This window comes from Mobula hypostoma, chromosome 20, assembly GCF_963921235.1.
Source record: "Mobula hypostoma chromosome 20, sMobHyp1.1, whole genome shotgun sequence".
Classification (NCBI taxonomy): Eukaryota; Metazoa; Chordata; class Chondrichthyes; order Myliobatiformes; family Myliobatidae; genus Mobula; species Mobula hypostoma.
In genome coordinates this window covers 33222514-33248197 of record NC_086116.1, presented here as the reverse complement: position 1 = coordinate 33248197, position 25684 = coordinate 33222514, and the positions used below count along the sequence as shown (strand labels likewise).

The window sequence follows — 25684 nt, the reverse complement described above, 5'->3', positions numbered from 1 at the left end:
AGCTCTTCAGACAATGCTGAGGTGGCTAGAATCCCTGACCACCAGGCATCAGAGGTCAATGTCTGGGTAAAAGCTTTCTACACTTGCAGAGAACCTGTGGGGACTTCTGGAGAATCTCTACTGTTGAAAGTTACTTCTACCCTGTAATCTATGGAGTCAGGTCATCTGTTCAGCGTGACCTGTGCCCCGATCCTGACGTAGCTCAGGAGCCAGTTAGTAGGGGCTGACAAAGGACTGTCCTGAAGTTGATGACATACCTGGTAGCTCCAGCTTTTGAAGAATTCTGCAAAGCTCCTTTCAGAAGAAGACTAATATCCCAGTCATTTTGAAAACAGTCTTGGAGTGTTTCTGGGTGTAACCCTGACATAGAATGTTTTGCGAATCCCAGTTCCGATATATCAAATGCCAAACTCTTTACAGTGTACGGTGCAGGAGGTAGGACGATGTGGAACTTAGAAACAGCAGAGGTATTCCCGGACCATCAGTTCAAAAACAAGAGACACAAATGCAAATCCTTCTGTGACACTGAGGAAGTTAAATTCAATTTATTGTATGAAACTCTGTCATGAAAATCCATTGTAATTGTGGTGACAGAACTGCTGGATTCCTGTAAAAACATAGATATTTCACCAGAGTTCTGCAAGGAAGAGACTCTATCATCCATTCCCATTGTGAGCTAGACTTTCTAGCAAGGTGGTGATTGACTCCCATTCTCCTTTGAAACTCAAGAAGTTCTGCAGATGCTGGAAATCCAAAGCAACACACACAAAATGCCGGAGAGACTCAGTAGGCCAGGCAGAATCCGTGGAAATGAATAGATAGTCAATGTTTTGGGCTGAGGCCCTTCTTCAGGACTGAGAAGGAAGGGGTGGGGGGAGAGGCCAGAATAAAAAGCTGGGGGGAGGGGGAAGGAACTTAACTGGAAGGCAATAAGCGGGAGTTTCCAGTGGTCAAATATTTTAATTCCCATTCCCATTCCCGTTTTAACCCGTCAGTCCATGGCCCGCTCGTGATGACAAGAGTATCGCTTTCTTCTTCCGGTAAACAAATTCCACCCCTCCCCCCCATTTTCCCACTTTGACCTTTTACCTCTCACCTGCCTATTACTTCCTCCCCTGGGGCCCCTCCTTCTTCCCTTTCTCACCTTTTTATTCTGGCACCTTCTTCTTTCTCAGTCTTGCAGAAGGGTCTCAGGCCAAAATGTTCCTTTGAAATAGCCTGACAAGCCAATTGATTTAGAGACTCTCACCAACTGCTGTCCTTGTCTGGGGTGCCTATCAATGTAACCAGATAATATCCAGCCAAGTGTCATCCTCTGACCCCTCCTGTTGCTGCGTCAGGATTCAAGGGGAGGTGGGGGGGTGGGGGGAACATCTGTCCTTCCAGAAGTTTCCACAAACTTACCACCTCCCCCTCTCCCGCCTAGCAGAGGAATTCCAGCGCAATGTGTTGATAACAAGCATGGCAAGGTAGATTAAATCAGGGGACTGTCAGGATACATCAGGATTCTATACCTGAGAACTGTCTGTATTTGGAAATAAGTAATTCCCCCAAAATAACGTGAAATCTTTTGGCCTCTACAATGAGCACTTTCAGGAAGTAGACCCAGAGACGTCAAAATAGGTGATAGGCATTGTTACCAGCCAGTGAGCTGTGACAAAATTTTGCCTGAATGCAGTCCGGGTAGAGTGGGGGTGGGGGGGAAGCTAATCAGTGGCAGAACTGGCTGCAGTCTAACAAAAGAAAAGAAAGGGGGTATTAATGAAGTAGTGTACACAGGGTTCATAATGTTTGATCTTCCTGAAGAATTTGGGTTTTTTTGTTTGAGTGATCTCCATATTGTTTCCTGGTAAAGAGTTAGGAACGCTATAGCTGAGAGCAAGGTCTGGGAGAATATACATTGAGTTGGATTTTTATAGGTCAGGCCTTCGGTATACTGCTTCTAAAAATTGGTGCAGATAACTTTGAAGCTTGGTAGATGGCTGTAAAATAATGTTTTAGTTAATATCAGATTCTAGTCAGTGATTCTCTTTAGTGTCTGATTAAATAATATTGCAGTTATGAAATCAAAACTGCTAAATATCACAACCAAAATATGGTGGTTGTCCGATGATGACAGGAGACCTGTGCGAGAGAGTTTTTAAAGTGGAAAAGCCATTGAACTGAGGCAGTTCCACTCTGTCGACCTCAGAAGTCCAGGTCCGGCATCACAATCTGGGGTCTTCCTCAGCTGCAGTGGATGACCATCATGCCTTCTGTGCTTTGTTGTGCCCTTCGCTCTCACAGAGCATGACAGTACGGGCTTCCTGGCCATTGGATCTCACCGTAGATCTGATACGCCCAGTCCACCGGCGCTGGCTTCTCGTGCTAGGCCAGACGTGCCCCTACCTCTCCGGAGTATGAGGCTGCTGGCTGCCCTCACCTGGTTTAGCTCGCTTGTTGAAGTACCAGGATGTGGTGGCTGTCGCACGCAAACAGCTACTTGGAGACACAGGCGAGCAATGAGTGTTCTGTGAGTGAGCTGCCCTGGAACGGACACAACAAGCCCCTTCACCAGAGGTGCTGCCCATCCCTGGGCACCTCGTACAACCCACAACCAAAATAAATCTACTTAAAAATCAGAACCAAAAGTCTATTACTTACGCTACAAGCTTTGCTGATGATAATGAAACTGGAATTGGCTAAAAATACACTGAGGAAGAACTCTTTGCAGACCCTTTATTGTACAAACTTGTTTATGCAAACCATGTCTTGAATTAGATACAAATACTCATATTTTATTTTTTTCTTTGCAGGACCTGAAACCAAGTAATTTAGCAGTAAACGAGGATTGTGAATTAAGGGTAAATGCAACATAATAATTGAAATATGTTTAGAAATGAACATTTTTTTTTCTGACTCCAATGTTTCATTGTAATATACATATATACATTGATATAATATTGTCTTATAGATTCTAGATTTTGGGCTGGCTCGGCAGACTGACGATGAAATGACCGGTTACGTAGCGACGCGGTGGTATCGAGCTCCAGAAATAATGTTAAACTGGATGCATTATAATCAGACAGGTAGAAATGCATTTACTCCGGTGGAATCTCTCCACAGCCTCTGAAGGGTTGCTGAAGTGTCGAGGTCATGTTACAGTTTGTGTGGTGTAGTATTAGATCAGTGCCGTTTCAAACCTCACACACACATATTTCTAGTGGCTGATGCTCTGGGATCAGACACCCACTTCTCGGATCGAGCATCCCACTGTAAGCTCCCAAAGAGGTAGGAAGTCTGGTACAGCTACAAGAACAAAGAGCAATGTGGATACATTTTTTCCTTCCTTGGCAGATTTCTGTTCTAAAATTAGAGTGAATGAAGTTGTCAGTTTGACAGCATAAATGAGTTCATGCCAACTCACCTTTGCAGTGTTGTAAACACGAGGAAATCTGCAGATGCTGGAATTTCAAGCAACGCACATAAAAGCCACTGGTGAACGCAGGACGAAGGGTCTCGGCCCGAAACGTCGACTGTACCTCTTCCTATAGATGCTGCCTGGCCTGCTGCGCTCACCAGCAACTTTTATTTGCAGTATTGTAGGCCTCCCAGCATGTCACAGTCGATCTCATTATAATGAGATTCAATGGGATGGGAGCAGTCTATGTATTTTCTTTTTTAAATATACAATACTGTGTAGAAGTCTTGAACAGAATGGTGGTTGTCCATCGTGTCCAACGATGACAGAAAACCTGTACGGGAGAGTTTTTAAAGTGGAAAACCTGTTGCACTGGGGTAGTTCCACTCTCTCGAGCTCAAAGTCTGAATCCAGTGGTGTGACCAAGCATCACAAACTGGGGTTTTCCTTGGTTGCTGTGGGTAACCATGCCTTGTCATGCCCTTCACTCTCCACGGAGTCTTGCTGTACTTGACTGTTGGATCTCACTGTGGGTCTTGTCCACCCAGTCTGCCAGAGCTGACTTCACGTGCTGGGACAGGCTTCTCCCTGTCTCACCGGATATGAGGCCACCGGCTGCCCTCACCTGGTTTTGAAGCCTTTTGAAGTGGCGTACTTGGGTGTGGTTCCTGTCGCATGCAAACAGTTACTTGGAAGCAGAAGTGAGAGCTGAGTGTCTGGTGGGGACCAAAGGTGAGTGAGCTGCCCCGGACTGGACACGACAAGCCCCTTCACCAGAGATGCCACCCCTCCCTGGAGACATCATACATTCCAACAGTACTGTATCAAAATAAATGTTTACCAATATTAACAAGGATTTAAAACTCAGATATTGTTGTTTCAAGGGTAAATAAAGAGAGGATGGAGATCGATATCTTTCCACCATGTGCTTCAGATCAAATCAAAATTAACCCATGCAGGAAATGACATAAGATCAGCTTGCAATACTGTGCAAAAGTGTGTGTGTGTATATATATATATATATATATATACACACACACACACACATATATATGTATATATAAAAGTATACATATATACATACACACACACACACACACACACACATATATATATAAAATGTGCCTATGACATTTCCACAGTACTGTATGTTTTAATTATATAGGGGGATGATTCTTCTCTCTCTTTTCTATTTGATAACTTTAAATAAAACTTTTTGAATAAATAATCTTCAAACAGTATAGCTGGCTGAAAGAGACCAATGCACTGTGAGACAGAGTGCCCATGTTTCAACGGCATAACCAAAATACAACTCAGATAGGAATGCAACAGAAAGTCTTTGGGTGAGACGGGGATCCTCAAATCATCATAATCATTATGCGCCGTGTCAGATGTAAGACAGGCCAGCATGGTCTCATGACCATGATTGTTCTTGGCTAATTTTTCTACAGAAGTGGTTTGCCATTGCCTTCTTCTGGGCAGTGTCTTTACAAGATGAGTGACCCCAGCCAGTATCAATACTCTTCAGAGATTGCCTGGCATCAGCGGTGGCGTAACCAGGATGCGATATGCATCAGCTTCTCATACAACCATCCACCACCTGCTCCCTGCAGACTAGCAGAGGGAAGGAATGCCTTGCACCTCCTTTGATAGAGATGTATTTTCACCCCTCCACACAGATCTTCCAATAAGGAAGGATTTAAAGTCCTAAAATGACAGTGCAAAAGATTTCACCCTGATTGGGTGCATAAAGGGTTAATGTGACACTATTACAGCTAAGAACATATAGACTCCCTCTGCGCAGCAACAAAGGCTATGTGCATGGGAGCATTTCAGTTACTGCGTGGACATGCACCCGCACTGTTTAGAGGGAACAGTGTTAACATTCCTCTGTTAGTGAGAGTGATTGGGTAAAGGCACTATATTTTATCACTGTGACAAAGGTTACAACACTCAACCCAGACTGCAGATTTCCTTTCTTCACTTCCTAAAAGCCGTATCTTAGAGACAAGCAGCAGCAATTAGAGGTAATTTTGGGGGAAACCCAAAGCCAGAAGTCTGGAATTACCCACAACAGCATAGCAGTTAGCATGACGCTATTGCAGCTCGGGGCATCGGAGTTCAGAGTTCAATCCCAGCATCCTCTGTAGGGAGTCTGTACATCCTCCGCATGGAATGTTGGCTTTTCCTCGGGTGCTCTGGTTTCCTCCCACAGACCAAAGACATATTGGGTTGGTTAATTGGTCATTGTAAATTGTCCCGTGATTGGCTTAGGGTTAAATTGGGGTTGTCAGGGGTTGCTAGGCAGCAGGGCTTGTAGGGCCAGAAGGTCCTTTTCTGTGCTGTATTGCTAAATCAAAATTAAAATTAAGACATATTACACAGCGCCCAGATAGAGCCCCGCAAAATTAATGGAATTTAGTTAAGGTCCAGTTTAATAAGAACACCAATATGGTTTGCATGTAGAATCATGCTAAAATGCAACTGTGCAGATCCTGTTGGAAGCCGCATGAAACGCTTGCGACTGTGGCATCATTGTCTCACTGACCGCCAGGAAGCACATTAGATCTTAAAGGCCTCTTGCTGTGACAGCAGAGAGAAGCAGCATTAAAGATTATTGTAGAGAAAACTGCTGAGGAGGCAGAAACAGGGAGCTTTGGTTTGAGAGAAATCACAGTCAGTCATATGCCTGACCGAGTCCAGTGATACAGGTGGCAGCACTCTGTTGAGTGTTGCAGGGAGATCAACGGGCAGAGGATGCAACATACAGCTCTAATATGACTGCAGAAAATTAAATTAAATTGATTTATTTATTTAAAGATGTGGGCACGTGGCCAAGTGGTTAAAGCATTGGACTAGCGACCTGAAGGTCGTGAGTTCGAGCCCCAGCCGAGGCAACATGTTGTGTCCTTGAGCAAGGCACTTAATCACACATTGCTCTGCAACGACACTGGTGCCAAGCTGTATGGGTCCTAATGCCCTTCCCTTGGACAACATCAGTGTTGTGGAGAGGGGAGACTTGCAGCACAGGCAACTGCTGGTCTTCCATACAACCTTGCCCAGGCCTGCGCCCTGGAGAGTGAAGACTTTCCAGGCGCAGATCCATGGTCTCGCAAGACTAACGGATGCCTTTTTTAATTTAAAGATGCAGGCCCTTTGATCCACACTGCCCAGCAGCCCTTGATTTAACTCTAGCATAATCATAGGACAGCTTATAATGAACCCTTCACCTACCAACCGGTATGTCTTTGCACTGTGGGAGGAAACCAGAGCACCTGGAGAAAACTCTCACACTCCACAGGGAGGACATACAAGACTCCTTACAGATGACATCGGAATTGAACTACGAGCTCTGTCGCCCTGAGCTGCAACAGCGATGTGCTAAAAGCCATGCTGCCATGGCTCCCAAAAAGGTTGCAGTCAGTAATGGAGCAGCTAGTGATGAGGTTTCCATTACCCTGAACAGCAAACACCAAGGCTGGCAGGGGCTGTACTCAAGACATCGATGTCACAGTGCAGATCCTGGAATGGGAATTACATTGCTGATCTCAGTCTAACTTTGTCGCAGTTCTTGTTTGTGTGTGTAACACCAGTCCAATGAATGCACCTAATGGTTCCAGCGACTGGTGGCAAAGAAAGACAAGTTTAGTACTTGACTTATACTAACATTTGAGCATGTGGTTGACAAAATCCCAATATGAAAGGCTTGAACCAATCTGTTAACACCTAGAAATTATCACCAGTGCATTCTAACTCGGGTAAAATCACCTTTATATATGCGTGTGCGTGTTTTATGTGAAATCTGAATGTTAAAAGATCCATTTTGTAGGTCATATTCTTATTTTGGGCAATAGGCATTTCAGTTACTGAGAGCAGAGGAGGTGCAATGAGTTCTTCGGGCCTGTGCCAGAGCATGTTGGGTTTAAAGGTTTTTAGAGCACCTGAAACGGTTTATTGTTGTTTAACGAGGGGTGTTAATTATTTAGAGTTCCTTGTGTTTTTCATGAGTGACTTTGTAATGCAGTGTCCTGGTGCCTTCTGTTTCAGCTTGTTAAGTTTATTTTGTCAGGCTGTGGGATTATGGGTTATTTGTATTATTTAAGAAGACTAGAGCTAATCGTGGGGTCCTAGTTCTGAGAATGTTACTTCTCAGGGTGTCACTCGGCTAAGCCACTAGTGTTCTTTCGGAATTATTATGAATAAACTCTCATCGCCGTCTCTAATTCAGAGTTAGACTTTTCCTCTGCACTTGGGTTCTGACATTGCCAGCACACATTGTGATACTTGGGACAAAGATCTGCCCAAAATGTACTGCAAATTTAGGCTGCATAAGCAACCCATTCACAGAGGCATAATCAATTATGAATGTTTTTTTAAATACAGTGTGATTTTTTTAAAAAATGTACTGAATCTTAAGCTCTCAATGTCTTGATGGTTAATTAAGTGGTAGCAGTGATTATTGATGACCACCCTGTAACACTATATTTATGATAATACTATTGTACTTTCATATATTTTCACCTTTGTTTGTCTTTTTCCCAGTGGATATTTGGTCTGTTGGCTGCATTATGGCAGAGTTGCTGAAAGGAAAAGCCCTTTTCCCAGGAACCGACTGTATCCTTGAAAAATGTTATCTTGTCCTATTTCCGACTTTAGAGTGGAGAATGGAAGGGTCTGAATGTGCTCCTGAAAGAAGTTGAAGTGTCAGGTCATTGGAAGTGTATATGTATCACACATCAGTTGGGTGTGTGTGCCATCAGCCAAGATCCCAGTCATGATCTCAGGTGAGGTGGGTTTTATCCATCATGGGTAAAGTCTTCCCCACCATTGAGCACATCTACACAAAGTGTTGCCAAAGGCAAGCAGCATCCATCATCAGGGACCCCCACCACCCAGACCATGCTGTCTTTTCGCTGCTGCCATCTGGAAGAAGCTACAAGAGCCTTAAGACTCACACCAGCAAGTTCAGGAACAGCTATTACCCCTTAACCATCAGGCTCTTGAACCAAAGAGGATAACTTCATTCGCCCCATCGTTGAAATGTTCCCACAATCTATAGACTCATTTTCAAGGACTCCATCTCATGTTCTCAATATGTATTGCTTATTTATTATTATTATTATTTCTTTTGTTTTGCGCAATTTGGTGTCTTTTGTGCATTGGTTGAACACCCATGTTAGTGTGGTCTTTCATTGATTATATTATGGTTATTATTCTGTAATGGATTTACTGAGAATTCCCACAAGACAATAAATCTCAGGGTTGTATATGGTGACATATATGTACTTGGATAATTTCACTTTGAACTTTGAACTTTTAAAGTTTGAGGAGGAGGACCATTAGCCAGAGGCTGTCTGCTAGCTGCTGTGAGTTGAGTTCCTCACAGAATCTGTGTGGGTCTCAAAGTTCAAAGTATATATACTGTACACAACCTTGAGATTTGTCTTCTTGCAGGCAGTCACAAAACAAAGAAACACCATGGAACCCGTTAAAACCCCCCACGTAACAAAGACCATCAAATGCGCAATGTGCAAAAAAAAACAACAAATCATGCAATCAGTAAAAAAAAAGTGAACAAATAACACACAGAACATGAACCGCAGAGTACCTGAAAGTAAGTCGCTTCAATCCTGCCCCAAGTCTGCTCTCAATTCTCGAGAGTCCAGTTTGCTGAATTCCACAAAAATGACAGGTCATACATAAAGATGGTTTAAAAGCATGATTCCCAGAGGGAAATTACAGGCAGTGATTGTAGTCCAGAAAAAGTGTAATTAATAGAATAGATATTAGTTTTGTTAGCTGCCTGTAAAGCTGGAGTAATCATCTCCGTTGACTGACCCTGTATGACCCGGTTGTACCTTTACCCCTTTGGAAAACAAAACTACTTTTTAGGTCCAGATTCAGTAACTTTCTCTACTTCAGCTTCATAAATAGAACATAGAACATAGAATAGTACAGCACAGCACAGGCCCTTCAGCCCACAACGTTGTGCTGACGCTTAAACCCTGCCTCCCATATAACCCCCCCACCTTAAATTCCTCCATATACCTGTCTAGTAGTTTCTTAAATTTCACTAGTGTATCTGCCTCCACCACTGACTCAGGCAGTGCATTCCACACACCAACCACTCTCTGAGTAAAAAATCCTTCCTCTAATATCCCCCTTGAACTTCCCACCTCTTACCTTAAAGCCATGTCCTCTTGTATTGAGCAGTGGTGCCCTGGGGAAGAGGCACTGGCTGTCCACTCTATCTATTCCTCTTAATATCTTGTATACCTCTATCATGTCTATCATACATAATGACTTCCATATCATTGTTCATGACAATCTCAGCCTAATATTTCAATTTGTAGGCATTCACTCACTAAGCACAAGAATTTGCAAGTATCAGCCAGTTGTTTAAGATGAATCCAATCTAATACATAGTTGGGAAGGGAAACATCTCCCAACCAACCATGTACAAAGTCCTCTCTCCTTGTGCAGCTTTAATCTTAAAGCTAAACCCAGAAAACATGGCAAAGGAAATTCTCTTTCAATTAACGTCCATGAACTCCCCTTCCATCCTTAGATGTCCAATATGGAGCAGAAGTGGGCCGTTCTGCCCAACCTATCCGTGCTGGTGCTGATGCTGCTCTGAAGTCTCCTGCCTTGCCCAGTCTCTCAGTGTAGTCTTTTATTCCCCTGATAGCCTATGTACTTGTCCATCCTCCGCTTGAACATACTACTCTGCTAAAGTCTGAGGCACATATTTGTAGCTAGGGGCGGAGAGAGAGTTTGTAAATCTGCTGGGAGAAAAGGATGTTGGGAATGGTGAGGATGGAGTGCCACGGGAGGGGTGTGGGACAGGTGGTAGAGAAGGAATGCCAGGGTGGAAGGGTGGCACAGGTGCCGACACACCCAGCCCTGAGACACCAGGCAAGGTCATTTGATTCCACACAGTTGGTTTATCGATCATTACAGAATGTCTCTCTGGTGCTTTCCCTCTCCCTTCCCCTTTTCCCAACAATGATTCCCATCTCCCTGCCCCCTTCCCACACTCCGTCCACAATAGAGACCCACATCAGAATCAAGTTTATTACCACTCACATATGTCATGAAATTTTTCTTTTGGGACAGCAGTGCAATACCTGAAATTACTACAGTACTGTGTGAACATCCTCGGCACCCTAGCTATAGCTATGTAACGAAGACTTGCACAGTACTGTATTTAACAATTATCCCCATGTAAATGGCGAAATAGATAACAGTTGACTGTAGCAAACTGTGTAGTGTAATATTCATCCACATTCACTTTGCGATCAAATTTAGGCTGCTATGCTAGGCTCATCAGTAGGAAGTTTATCTTTCCTATAACATACAGATATTGATCAACTGAAGCGAATAATGGAAGTTGTTGGAACACCAAGTTCAGAGTTGCTGAAGAAAATATCTTCTGAACATGTATGTTAGTGTTTAAATCTCACACAGATTTCTGTTTGACAACTAGACGTGGTCATTTCTGTTTTCAGTTGACAGGTGCTGAAACGTTGAAGAGTGGATAGAGTTGTTGTCTATTCACAGTCATAGAGTTACAGTTTGGTGGTAGAGCAAATACATTAGAGGCTTTTAGAAACTTTTGTATAGGCACATGGATGTAAGGAGTTGGAGGGATATGGACATTGTGAAGGTAGGAGGGATTAGTGTTTGGGTGTTTTTGATTTGCTTTTTAGTTGGTTCAGCACAACATTGAGGACCAAAAGGCCTGTTTCTGTACTGCACTCTTCTGTGTTCTACAGCATATAAATGGCCCTTTGGCCCATCCAGTCCATGCTGAACAATTTAAACTGCCTGGTCCTGTCAGCCTGCACCAGGGCCAGAGCCCTCCATACCCCTACCATCCATGTACCTGTTCACACTTCTCTTAAAGAGCTTGCATGCACCACTCGCACTGCAGCTCATTCCACGCTCTCAATAGGCATATCCTCGATTCATGTTAATGTATTATCATCTTCGTAATTGGTCATTACTGGCATATAATCATTAACGAAAGACTAGTAAAAGACAAGAGTTACCCCAACCAAACCCAGTTCAGTCAGTGCAACCACAAACAAGACAAAACCTGCAGATGCTGGAAATCCAAGCAACACACACAAAATGCCAGAGGAACACAGCAGGCCAGGCAGCGTCAATGGAATAGAGTACACGACGTTTCAGGCCAAGACCCTTCATCAGGACTGGAGAAAAAAAGATGAGGACTAAAGTTAAAAGGTGGGGGGAGGGGAGGGAGAAGCACAAGGTGATGGGTGAAACCAGGTGGGGGGGTGAAGTAAAGAGCTGGGAGGTTGATTGATGAAAGAGATACAGGGCTGGAGAAGGGGGAGTCTGATAGGAGAGGGCAGAATGTCCTGGAAGAAAGAAAAGGGGGGAGGAGAGCACCAGAGGGAGGCGATGGCGATGGGCGGGCAAGGAGATAAGGTGAGAGAGGGACAAGGGGATGGGGGATGGGGAATGGTGAAGCGGGTAGGCATTACCGGAAGTTTGAGATATCGATGTTCATGCCATCAGGTTGGAGGCTAGCCAGATGGAATATAAGGTGTTGAGTCCAACCTGAGTGTGGCCTCATCGCGACAGTGGAATATCAGAATAGGAATGGGAAATGGAATTAAAATGTGTGGCCACTGGGAGATCCTGCTTTGTCTGGTGGACAGAGTGTAGGTGCTCGACGAAGCGGTCTCCCAATCTACTTTGGGTCTCACCGATATACAGGAGGCCACACCAGGAACACTACACAGTAGATGACCCCCACAGACTCACAGGTGAAGTGACACATCACCTGGAAGGACTGTTTGAGGCCCTGAATGGTAGTGAGGGAGGAGGTGTAGGGGCAGGTGTAGCACTTGTTCCACTTGCAAGGATAAGTGCCAGGAGGGAGATCAGTGGGGAGGGATGAATGGACAAGGGAGTCATGTAGGGAGCGATCTCTGCGGAAAATGGAAAGTTGGGGGGGGGGGGAGAGAAAGATGCTCTTGGTGGTGGAATCCCGTTGGAGATGGGGGAAATTACGGAGAATTATGTGCTGGATGCGAAGGCTGGTGGGGTGGTAGGTGAAGACAAAAGGAACCCTATCCCTGGTGGGGCGGCAGGAGGATGGGGTGACAGTAGACGTGCGTGAAATGGAAGAGATGTGGTTGAGGGCAGTATTGATGGTGAAGGAAGGGAAAGCCCTTTCTTTGAAGAAGGAGGGCATCTCCTTTGTTCCAGAATGAAAAGCCTTATCCCGAGAGCAGATGCAGCACAGACAGAGGAATTGAGAGAAGGGGGTGGCGTTTTTACAAGTAACAGGGTAGGAGGAGAGAGTCCAGGTAGCTGTGAGAGTCCTTGGCTTTATAATAGACATCAATAGATAAGCTGTCTCCAGAAGGAGAGACAGGGAGATCAAAAAAGGAGAGGGAGGTGTCAGAAATGGACCAAGTAAATACACCTCAAAAGGGCAGGATGGAAGTTGGAAGCAAAGTGGATGAAGTCGACGAATTCCGCATGGGTGCAGGAAGCAGCACCAATGCAGTCGTTAATGTGGCTTCAATGTAACTCCCCGCATCTTTTAACTGTACTCCTCATCTTTTTTTCCTCCAGTCCTGCCGAAGGGTCTCGGCCCTTCCACAGATGCTGCCTGGCCTGCTGAGTTCCTCTAGCATTTTGTGTGTGTCAGTCAATGCAAAGAGACTTTCAACTCGAGCAGTGACAGAACACTCACAGTTCACAGGAACCCAGATACCTCAGGAAACTCTATGGCACTGAAATAACAGATTTTATTTATATAGATACAAGGGGCAATAGGGCCATAGGTTTTGAAAGTGATGTAAATTGTAATATTGGCCATCCAGTCGGAAGAGTTAAATTTATAACTCCAAAGGATTGATTTTAAAATTATTTCTAAAGTTCTAAATGATCATATTGTTGGGTTTTGATCAAATTACAGTTTCAGGAAAAAATACCAATTCAGTTTACAACTTCAGCTCTTTGGACAAATGGCATTGATTCCTTGAATGATCACTGAAGTGTCTGTGTTCATACCAAGTTTGAGCATTTTATAGGGGAAATATTTTTGCAGGTTGGGACATTTCTCACAGCAGTGGGTTCCCACCCCAATAATCAGAATCAGGTTTAATATCATTGGGGTATGTCATGAAATTTGTTGTCTTGCAGCAGCAGTACAATGCAATAGAGAATAATAAAAGCTACAAATTACAATAAGTGTATATAAAAACTAAATAAGTAGTACGAGAGGGAAAGGCAGTGAGCTAGTGTTCATGGGCCCAGTGTCCATTCAAAAATCTGATGACTGAGGGGAAGAAACGTCCTGAAACATTGAATGTGTGTCTTCAGGCTCCAGTATTTTAGTTACTTTGTACTGTAGATTTTCTTCCGGAAATTCTAATCTGTCATTGTCAACTCCACAGGCTAGAAAATACATTGAATCTTTACCATACATGCCTCAACGAGACTTGAAAGAGCTATTCAATGGTGATAATCCTTTAGGTAAGACCTCTACATTTAAATCGAACAAAGTACTTTGCAGAAGGTTAACCGTTGTGGTTTACAGTTGTAATGTCCCTTTCCTGTCATGGGAACAAAGTTACAGTATTGGACTTGGCCCTTCCAAAAATGCTGAGTTGAAAATCCACAGCAGAAAATGTAGCAAGCCTTCCCAGTTGTAACATTCCAGAGGGTAACTGTTACCACTTTCAGAAGGGCATGTGCTTCATACATAATTGCAGAAATATATAATGGAATGTGGATGTAACTGGTCTGCAGAAAATCACGTCATAATTCAGAAAAGATATGTGTAACATTTTTATATCAAGTTTAGTACTGTCAAATGTATATATTTCAGATGCTGGCATCTGTAAAACCATTATCTACCATGGTAGATTAAAGCATTTAGGCTTCACTAAAGTACGAGAGATCCCTTAAGATTGTTATAGCCGGGGGTGGTAATGGGGACAAGCTCCCACTACCTATTAAACGCTCCCAATGGTGTGCATCTCAAATAGCTTCTGACAACCAAGTCCAGCTCCTGGCCTTCATCACGAGTGGCTTAGCTAGTAAGCCTGACGGAACTGTTTCTACTTACAGGAGAAGGGGCAAAGGCAGGTTACTGGTGCCTTAAAACCAGTTGCTCCGGGCATATGGGGCTTGTCAGCCATGGTTGGCAGCTTGCCTAGGAGAAGGAAAACTCTGATCTTAAACCTCCACTGGCTATACCCACTCACAGGGAAGGGTTTGGGAGTAAATTCTGAGGTAAAATCTGGAGCTGCAGTCCTACGTTGAGTTCAGCGCTGACTGGCAACTCCTGCGACGCTGCTGGTACTAAACTGTATCGATCTCTCCTGTTCCTTTGGATTCATCAGCTGCGTGGAGAGGGGAGTCTGCTGCATGGGCAGCTGTTTGCTCTCCATATCGTACTGGCTTGTGCACTGAGTTGCGTACCACATAAACAGCTAGGACATAACATCCTTAGTTGACCACAAACAATGGAGGGCCTCAGTGTCCTCGAGAGAACTCTTCCAGATTAGGATAGTCTCCTTTAGCAACACACACAAAATGCTGGAGGAATTCAGCAGGTCAGGCAGCGTCTATGGAGATGAATAACCATTCGACGTTTTGGGCCGATACCCTTCTTCAAGCCTGGAAAGGAAAGGGGAAGATGCCAGAATAAAAATGGTGAGGGGAGGGGAAGAAGTTGATTGGTGAAGCCAGGTGGATCGGAAAGGTGAAGGGCTGGAGAGGAAGGAATATGATAAGAGAAGAAAGTGGACCACAGGAGAAAGGGAAAGAGGAGGTGACCCGGGGGGAGGTGATGGGCAGGTGAGAAGAGGTAAGAGGCCAGAGTGGGGAATAGTGGAAGAGGGGAGGGGGAGGGGGAGGGAAAATACTTTATTACCAGAAGGGGAAATCGATATTTGCGTAAACAGGTTGGAAGCTACTCAGATGGAATATAAGGTGTTGCTCCTCCACCCTGAGGGTGGCCTCATCTTGGCACAAGAGGAAGCCATAGACTGGCATGTCGGAATGGGAATGGGAATTAAAATGTTTGGCCACAGGGAAGTTCTGCTTTTGGTGTACGGAGCAGAGGCGCTCGATGAAGTGGTCCCCTAACTTATAACAGGTCTTACCAATGAAGGGGAGGCTGCATCGGGAGCACCAAACACAATAGACATTGCATGATGTAAACCTTCAGCAATGGCGGCACAAAGCCCATCAGCTGACTGACCTGCTCATTCACAGACAGTACTGGTTTTACGCCCTCTAATGGTATAGGGAAACTCAGCTCACACCCTGCAAAAGCAGAAATGCTTTGAAAAGTTAGAGTGCTGGTAGAAATTCAGGACTGTGCAAAAGTCGTGGGCACGTATATATAGCTGGGGGCTGAGACCTTTGCACAGTCCTGTATGTTATGCAGCAAATGGAAAGTACAACCTGGAGAGATTCAATCGTAGCATTCAATAGGAATGCACGGTAGTGTAGTGGTTAGCACAACACTTTACGGTACCAGTAACCTAGGTTCGATTCCCACCGCTGCCTGTATGCTCTCCCTGTGATCGCGTGGGTTTCCTCCAGGTGCTCTGGTTTCCTCCTACAGTCCAAAGATGTATCGGTTAGTAGGCTAATCGGACATTGTAAATTGTCCCGTGATTAGGCCCCCAATTAAAATCAGGGGATTGCTAGGCAGCGCAGCTCGAAGGGCCAGAAGGGCCTATTTTGCGCTGTATCTCAATTAAAAATAAATTAACGGCATAAATGATTGAAAGAAAAACGTATTTGCAGGTTGTTGAGTTGAACATATTGTGCAAAAGTCTAAGGCGCATGTGTATACGGTATACGTATATGTATATAAATACATTGTATGTAGCCAAGATGCTTAAGACTGAACAGTGAGATAAATGGCATATCAAGTGGATACTGAAAGTGCATTTATACAAGTGGGACCACAGCTGCTGGAAGAGTGCATTAAACAGCAGGACTAATTGGGCAGTGTGACTGCCAGCGGTTTTGCAGCAACAAGATAAACATCAGACGCCTGTATGGAACAACGTCCCCTCGTTTTTTTTAACAGTGGGGCAGACCAACCATTGCTCTGAACAGGAAGTTGTTAGACGACCTCAAAACTGTGCCACAGCAATAAAACTGCAATGTAAAAGAAAATTCCACCTGCATGGCAACAAAGGCTACATGCATGGGGGCATTTCAGTCACAGTGTGGCCACACACCCGGGCAGGTTAGAGGGAACATTTGATGTTTCACAAGAGTTGTTGAGATTGAGGATGTAGTTTGTACAATTGGTCTGTTTACTGTTCTTTTACATCCCATAAGAGAAACTGTAATCTTTTTGGACCATGGATTGACACTCAGAATCTGAATCTGAATCAGAATCAGGTTTAATATCACCGGTATATGCCATGAAATACGTTGTTATGTGGCACCAGTGCTTTGCAATACATAATAATAGGAACTGTAAATCACAGTAAGAAGTATGTAAATTAAGCAGTGCAAAAAGAGAATAAAAAGTAGTGAGGTAGGGTTCAATGTCCATTCAGAAATCTGATGACAGAGGGGTAAAAGCTATTCTTCCCGTCTGGAAGACGTCTGGTAAGGGCCGGGGATGGTTACTACACATGCTGGAAGTAAGCTGCAGAGAGTTGCAAACTTAGTCAGCTCCATCACGGGCACTAGCCTCCGTAGCATCCAGGACATCTGCAAGGAGCGATGCCTCAAGAAGGCAGCATCCATCATGAAGGACCCCCATCACCCAGGACATGGCCTCTTCTCATTGCTACCACCAGGAAGGAGGTGCGGGAGCCTGAAGGCACACACTCGACCATTCAGGAACAGCTTCTTCCCCTCCAAAATCCAATTTCTGAATGGACATTGAACCCATGAACACTACCTCAATATTTTTAATTTTTTTTATTTCATACTACTTATTTAATTTAACTATTTAATATATATATATTTGCTGTAAATCATATTTTTTCTATTATTATGTATTGCATTGTACTGCTGCCACAAAGACGACGAATTTCACGACAAATGCCAGTGATATGAAACCTAATTCCAATTCAGATTCCTGAATTGTTGAATGTACAATGTGCTGGGTGCAGGCTATCCAAACCAGTGGTGTTGAATCGTCTGTGGTGCACAGGATCGTGTACTGAACTGTCCTGGTAGTTAAACTGCACAAAGGGGTTTGGGAGGATTTTCCTGGTGTTTGTGTTGGATTTGCTGTTGGTTTACACTGAGGGAAAAGGGTAAATTAAAATCACGCAACAAAACATAAAAATTGCTGGTGAACGCAGCAGGCCAGGCAGCATCTATAGGAAGAGGTACAGTCAACATTTCGGGAAATGTTGTTTTTCTGATCCTTTGCCCCGACGATTAAACAACAGTGACTGAATTCTAATCAGTTTGTTCTTCTCCAGACAATTGTATCTTCAAGAGGGTGGAGTCAAGAGCAGGGGTTCCCAAGCTGGGTTCCATTGACCCCTTGCTTAATAGTATTGGTCCATGGCATAAAAAAGGTTGGGAACCCCTGTTCTAGAGGGATTTGTTTGGAATGGAAAATGTGATTATTGTGCGGGGGTAACTAGAATGTATGAATACAGTATCTTCTATATAGTTGATCTTGGTCCTTCCAATCATAGCTGTAGATCTGCTTCAGAAGATGCTAATTCTTGACACTGATAAGAGGATAACTGCAACAGATGCTCTGACTCACCCTTACTTTGCTCAGTATCATGACCCCGAAGACGAACCAGAAGCTGAACCCTATGACGAATCAATAGAGAATAAGGAGAAGACAATAGAGGAGTGGAAAGGTAATTTTTTTTTTGGCGTTGAATTATTCCAAGTCTTGACACACTTTTTGAAGCAAAAAACAAAGATATCTCCTGATGCACCAGCCAGTTGGGTACTCAGCCACACAGACTAAAATGTCCCATGTTGAGTGATGTGGTCACTTGGTTGTGGTGGTCACTCGGTTGTGGTGCTCCCTGCGGTTAAATTACTTTGATATTTGTTGCCTCAGCTTAAAGGTGAAGAATGACTGCTTGAGCTGGAAGCTTCATATGTGATGATTTAATTGCATTGATAGGAAAAAATTGCTAAGTTCTTAACCCAGAAGTTAGAACTGGACAGGATGATAGATAGATAGATAAATACTTAATTGATCCCAAAGGAAATTAGTATTACAGGTGCACAGATATACAACTATAAATATTAGAAGAGAAGTAAGAAAGAATAAAAAAAAAATGAGTTAGCTCATACAGTCTAACAGGAGGCGAGGATCACTTCCCTAGCTATCGGTTGACTCATTCTAGAGCCTAATGGCTGAGGGTGAGAATGACCTCAAATCACGCTCTTTGGAACAGCACAGTTGTCTTAGTCTATTACTAAAAGTGCTCCTCTGTTCAGGCAAGGTGGCATGCAGAGGGTGAGAAATGTTGTTCTGAATTGCAAGGATTTTCCGTAGGGTCCTTTGTTCAACCACAGCCTCCAATGTGTCCAGTTTGACCCCTATAACAGAGCCAGCCTTTCTAATCAGTCTATGGGTGGGTGGGGTTCCAGTGCTTTTCATTATTCAAAAAACCATAAGACATAGGAGCAGAATTAGGTCGTCTGGCCCATCGAGTTTGCTCTGCCATTCCATCATGGCTGATTTATTATCCCTCTCAACCTCATTCTCTGCTTCCTCCCTATAACATTTGACTGAGTTTAGCTAGTTTAGGCATTTCAGTCTTATACTTCACACATATAAGATTTATTCCCCTCTCTTCTTCTGTTATTTCAGTCATCAGTGTCATTCAATGCCAGGCATCTCACAAAAGGTGACAACAGAGACACTTGAAAACAATGTTGACAATTTTAAAGCTGAGTCATTGCTACCTGAAGATTATATATTATCTTGACCTAGTATGCAATATCCTAGCACATTAATTGTTTAAATTAAGGGTTAAGGGTGAGAGATGAAATATTTAAGGGGAGCTTAGAGGGTGGTGTGAGTGTGGATCGAGCTGCCAGCAGAAGTGGTGGATGTGGGTTGATTTCAACACTAAAGAGAAATTTGGGTAGGTACATGGATGGGAGGGGAACGGACCACTATGGTCCAGGTGTGGGTTGTTGGGAGCAGGCAGAGTAATAGTTTGACATGGACTAGATGGGCTGAAGGGCCTGTTTCTGTGCTAAAGTGCTCTATAACTATATTCCAGACATACACTGAAGAAATTTGAAGCCTTAACTTTGGGAAACATTGTATTTGAGTAGCTGAGATTAAATATAACCACTCTACAACAAAGTGAAGCCTTTCCAGGTACCTTTGGGAGATGCTGTAAATGCTGAATTTCACCCTCAGGGCTGGCTGCTGAATAAATAATCCCAAAGAGCTTGCACACCATAGGTCCAAAGTGCTTCAGACCTGCATCTAGTATTAGCTTGTAGAGATTGCTAGCCTTTATTTCACAACACTTGACTGTTGGGCGCCATGGTAGCATCGTAGTTAGCGCAACGCTATTACAGCTGGGGATGTTCCTAAGTTCAGGGTTCAACTCCGGGGCCGTCTGTAAGGAGTCTCTGTACATCCTCCCAGTGGAATGTGTGGGTTTTCCCCGGGTGCTCTGGTTTCCTCCCCCAGCCCAAAGACCTACTGGGCAGGTTAATTGATCATCGTAAATTGTTCTTTGATTGGGTTTGGGTTAATTGCGTTCGTCAGCGTTGCTGGGGTGGTGTGGTTCAAAGGGCCGAAAGGACCTATCCTGTGCTGTATCGCTAAAATAAAATATACTTAAAAGTTTTACATTGGCAAGCACTGTTGCTTTTAAAGTATTCCTAAAGTATCTTGCTTTCCACTTCTTCAACTGCTCGGTTTAGTCCACCTGGAAATTCAAAATGGTTGCCTCATTGCTTGGAGACAGATAATAAATACTGAGCAGTAGTTGATGCCCACTGACCAGTAGCCTTTGAAGGAATAAAGAGCCGGTTAAACCTCAACCCCAGCTTAAATCAGCTCTCAAAGTTTGTAAAACTAGTCATAGAGTCATAGAACACTACAGCACAGAAACAGGACCTACAGTCCATCTAGACCATGTCGAAATATTAATCTGCCTACTCCCATCCACCTGCATGAGGACCGTAGCCCTGCATACCCCTCACATCCATGTACCAATCCAAACTTCTCTTAAATGTTGAAATCTAATCTGCATCCGCCATTTGCTTGTTCTACATTCCCACAGCCCTCTGAATGAAGAAGTTTCCCCTCATGTTCCCCTTAAACATTGTATGTTTCACCCTTAACCTATGACCTCCAGTTGTAGTCTCACCCAACCTCAGTGGAAAACGCCTGCTTGCATTTATCCTATCTATGAAGAAGAAGAAAGCCCTTAACTCCGAGTGGAGTCATCGGGACGCCATCATGACGGCGTTTTTTTTAGCAGGCTTTCTTATTTTTACGAGGCCGAGTTGCTAGCTCAACGCTCAACCCAGCACGGATGGAAAGCGTGCAAGGGAGCCGGCTGGATTCGAACTTAGGAACCTTCGCTCCGAAGTCCGGCGCTGATGCCATTACGCCACCAGCCGGCTTATACTATCTATACACCCCCCCCCATAATTTTGTATACCTCTATCAAATCTCCTCTCAGTCTTCTACATTCCAGGGAATAAAGTCCTAATATGTAATTGAAAGTTAAATTTTAATATAAAAATAGAAAACACTTGAAACACAATTACAATTAAACATGTTTAAATTGGTTCTGTTAAGTCAAAACTACAAATTATGTGAAACTTCTCCATCGCAGTCATTCCTCTCCATTGAAGTGAATGGGATCGCTGGTCCGACCTGGTGCAAGTTGAGTGGGAGCAAATTATTATTCCACCACTAAAACACATTGGGGTTCCAGCCATAGGGTACGATGGTCTTGTCAGCAGTATTTAACTTGTGTGAAATTCTGGAGCTTTACCCATAAGTTCCGAACTGCTCCATTTATAAAGGTAAGCCCATAAGATATTGGAGCAGAATTAGGCCATTCGGCCCATCGAATCTGCTGTGCCATTTCATCATGACTGATCCATTTTCCCTCTCAGCTCTAATCTCCTGTCTTCTCCCTTTATTCCTTCACGCCCTGACTAATCAAGAATCTATCAACCTCTGTCTTAAATATACCCAGTGACTTGGCCTCCACAGCCGTAAGTGGCAGCAGACCTGTGCAGGGCTGCAGGCTTTCATTGTGGGAGAGAGAGTTCATTGTCCAGCAGATTAGAAAGGGCAGAATATTGCAGAAATTCTTTGTATTACAAGTAGGCTTCACAGCTCATTGGCGAGGTGTGTACTACAGTGATAGACTGATGATCTGCCATTCTTTTAATAACACTTCCCCTGGCCAAGTTAAGTTCTGTGTGTATGCACTCAGTGGCCACTTTATTAGGTACACCTGTACACCTGCTCGGTAATGTAAATATCTAATCAGCCAATCATGTGACAGCAACTCAATGCATAAAAGCATGCAGATGTGGTCAGTTGTTGTTCAAACCGAACATCAGAATGGGGAAGAAATGTGATCTAAGTGACTTTGACCATGGAATGATTGTTGGTGACAGACAGGGTTTGAGTATCTCAGAAACTGCTGACTTTCGCACACAGCGATCTCCAGGGTTTACAGAGAATGGTGTGAAAAGTGGAAAACATCCAGTGAGCAGCAATTCTGTGGGCGAAAATACCTCCGAGAGAGGTCAGAGGAGAATGGCCAGGCTGGTTCGAGCTGACAAGAAGGCAACAGTAACTTAAGTAACCACGCATTACAACAGTGGTGTGCAGAAGAGCAGCTCTGATCACACAACATGCCCAACCTTGAAGTGGATGTACGACAGCAGCAGAAGACCATATCAGGTTCCACGTTTGTACCTAATAAATTGGCCGCTGTGTGTATACGGAAAAGTACAAACACGAGAAAGTCTTCTGACGCTGAAACTCCAGAGTAACACACACAAAATGCTGGTGGAATTCAGCAGGTGGTGCTGTATCTATGGAAATGAATAAGCATTTAACATTTCGGGACTAAGAAACAAGGGGGAAAGATGCCAAAATAAGAAGGTGGGGGGAGGGGAAAGAGACTAAGAAAACTTTTTAGCAAATGAGAGCAACTCGTACCTAAGCTAGCTGTGAAAACTGCACCAAAACTAAATGGTTGATTTTAAAACCACAGGAAATACAACCATACGGTTTTAAGATAGAGCCTGCTAAATTGAAAATTTATTTCCGTCTTGAAATGGATGGTATATACACTCTGTAATGTCACCACCTCTAGCATAAACTATCTGTCGAAGACCCTCACCAACTGGTTCAGGAACAGTTACCCCTCAACCATCAGGCTCTTGAACCGGACGGGATAACTTCACTCAAATTTACTCAACCCATCTCTGACTGTTCCCACAATATATGGATGTCATCTCGTGTTCTTGATATTTATTGCTTATTTATTTATTTATTCATCATCATCATTATGTGCTGTGTTGTATGACATGGGCGATCATGGTCTCACGACCTTGGTTGTTCTTGGCAAATTTTTCTACACAAGTGGTTTTGCCGTTGCCGCCTTCTGGGCAGTGTCTTTGCAAGTCGGATAACCCCAGCCATTAACAATACTCTTCAGAGATTGTCTGCCTAGTGTCAGTGGTCACATAACCAGGACTTGTGATATGGACCATCCACCATCTGCTCCCATGGCTTCACATGACCCTGATCAGGGAGTGGAGGGGTTAAGCAGGTGCTACACCTTGCCCAAGGGTGACCTGCAGGCTACTGGATGGAAAGAGCACCGTACACCTCCTTTGCTAGGGACATATCTCCATTCCATCAGCCAGATTTATAATTATTATTGTTATTTTTTTCTCTTTGTATTTTTGAAAAATTTTATTTGCAGATTGTTTGTTTGCCCGTTCTGTTGGTGCAGACTTTTCATTGATTCTATTGTGTTTCTTAGATTTACTGTGTATGCCCACAAGAAAATGAACCTCAGGGTTGTATGTGGTGACATATATGTACTTTGATAACAAATTTACTTTGAAAGATTTTGGGACATTCAGTGTAGGGTTAACTGGGGTTGTGGGGTTTCTAGGTCAGCGTGGCTCAAAGGGCAGGAAGGGTGTACACTGTGCTGTACGGGTAGATAAGTAAGCAGTTCGTTTTGCTCCCAAGTACATGCCTGAATCCCGGTTTCCAGGCAACAATTCACATGCTGTTCTTTATGCTCTTCCAGTTGCCGCATTTTAAAGACAAAACCTCTTGTGATTTGCACTTTGAGAAGTTCTTCTATAAATGTTTTCTCTAATTTAAAGAGTGTATTTAAAGCGGTGGTTAATAGGTTCTTGATTAATAAGGGTGTCAAAGGTTACGGGGAGGAGGCAATGGTGGAGCAGACTTGGTGGGCTGAGTGGCCTAATTCTGCTCCTATATCTTATGGTCGCATGGTAAATGCAGGTAATGTGAAATATTAATAATTCTGTGTTCACAGAACTTGCGTTTGAAGAGGTCAACAGCTTTGAGTTGCCACAATGTACAACGGAAAATATGGAAACGGACAACTGAGAGCGAACTGTCTGCAGTGAGAGTTTAAAAGATTGTTTCACATGCCTGCTGCTTGACTCACAATACGGTCCCTTTTTTATGTACACAATCCCACCTTCGCTACAGTTCACCACACTTCTCCGACGGACATAAAACATAATGAAATTCACTGTCTTCAATGTTAATTTGTTTTCTTTTTTTTGCATATCTGTCTTCTGTAAACAACTAATAAACCAAAAGCTATGTGTCACTCATGTCAAGTTTATCAATCACGTTCTAATGTCCTGAAGTGTGTGTGTGTTGCACAGTTCATGTTCGCTGCCTTTGAGCACATAAAATGGCTCCAATCAAACATTTTTGAGGTAGTTCAAAATGTCAACAACTGTACAAATGATTAAATCTAGTTTATGCTTATTCTGTTTACTTACAGTTCGAATGATGAGCAACTCACTAGCAAGAAAATGCTCAGAATAAAATAACTTAATTTTATTGTCTTTTGCACTATCACTTTGAAAGCATTAACTCTTTCCTGTAATATGGCTTCAGTGTTTTAACTTTATAAACAGCACTGAAACAGAAAATGCATTGAATCCAATAGTTCACATAAAAAAAAAGAGGATTTGATAGCTCTACTAGCTTAGTAATTCCAAATTATCTGCTACCTTACAGCAATTTACAATGCCGTGGATTCTGGTTAATTGGGATGCATCTGGATCAGTACATTTTGGCCCAATTAGCCAAAGTTTCTTGAAATTAGTTAAAAAGATAAACTGAGTTCTAATTAGTGTTCTAATTAGTTCTGTATTTCATTTAAATTCATAAATTGTTAATTATAACACTACCAATAGTACTACAAAACTATATTAGTTCCTAATAGTTATCCATGGAGGATTTCATGCTCGTCACCTTCTTTTGACTGTAAATGAATAAAATCTGCCGAGAAACCTACTGCGGATAATGGACTGCTTTCATACAATGTTGTCGATAATTGCATCCTCCAAATAATCATTTTCATTGTACCATTCAAGATGATTGTCAATATTGTCAAATTCTTTGTAGTGCCCAACTTGTTGAAATAGTGAAATCATTGCATTTTCACTCTTGGCCATTTCTGGCATCTCCAAGCCTGAATGCTCGAAACCACTGTGAGCAAAACAGTTCAGAATTGTCTTACTGCTTATTTCTCGCCAACTATCACTGATAAAGCTGCTCTAAACACCAGCGGTGTAACAGCCAGTAGCTATCTAACTGCTATCAGTGACAAAAATCACTGCTTTTTGAACACAAGTACACGCAACTGATGCTATTTGAAAACTGTTCACTGTAAACACAGTGTAGCAGCTAAAGGCCACACAGGTACACATGACTGATGCTAGTTCGAATTTGCTCGGCAACAGTCTCCTGCCCCAATTAAGCGGCATAGCGTCCCAAATAAACAAAGTGGAGCCTGGCAATTTTCTCGAAAGGGTTTTATTCCTTAAGAATTGTCCTAAATAAGCAGCTCCTCCAATTGACCTACGGCCCAATTAACTGAAATCCACTGTATTTAAGTTCTGATAAATTAGCTTTTTAATCTTGGAAGCAATAACATGAAATACTTAACTTTTATCAAGAGACTTATTGCAAAGAAGAAATTCCTGTTGCATTTGGTCTGGATTCACAAGGAATGTTACAAGGAAAACATTGCTTTATAA

At 43.3% G+C, this 25684-nt stretch overlaps 1 protein-coding gene across 3 annotated transcripts in view; it reads left to right on the top strand.

The window, feature by feature from the left end:
• Nucleotides 1-24941, top strand: part of mapk11 (mitogen-activated protein kinase 11) — a 79241-nt gene extending 54300 nt beyond the window's left edge. Inside the window, exons 6-12 of one of the 3 annotated variants that reach the window (XR_010021109.1) lie at nucleotides 2796-2843; nucleotides 2954-3068; nucleotides 7943-8014; nucleotides 10761-10840; nucleotides 13840-13918; nucleotides 18171-18255; nucleotides 23938-23984. Coding sequence is in view for 2 of the 3 variants with exons in the window: in XM_063072624.1 (XP_062928694.1) it covers nucleotides 2796-2843; nucleotides 2954-3068; nucleotides 7943-8014; nucleotides 10761-10840; nucleotides 13840-13918; nucleotides 18082-18255; nucleotides 23938-24011 (642 nt within the window). In the remaining variant the exon portion in view is untranslated. Of the gene's footprint in view, nucleotides 1-2795; nucleotides 2844-2953; nucleotides 3069-7942; nucleotides 8015-10760; nucleotides 10841-13839; nucleotides 13919-18081; nucleotides 18256-23937 lie in introns of all 3 variants that reach the window. The other 2 variants (XM_063072624.1, XM_063072625.1) reach the window with 2 other exon arrangements.
• The last annotated feature ends 743 nt before the right edge of the window (nucleotides 24942-25684 follow it).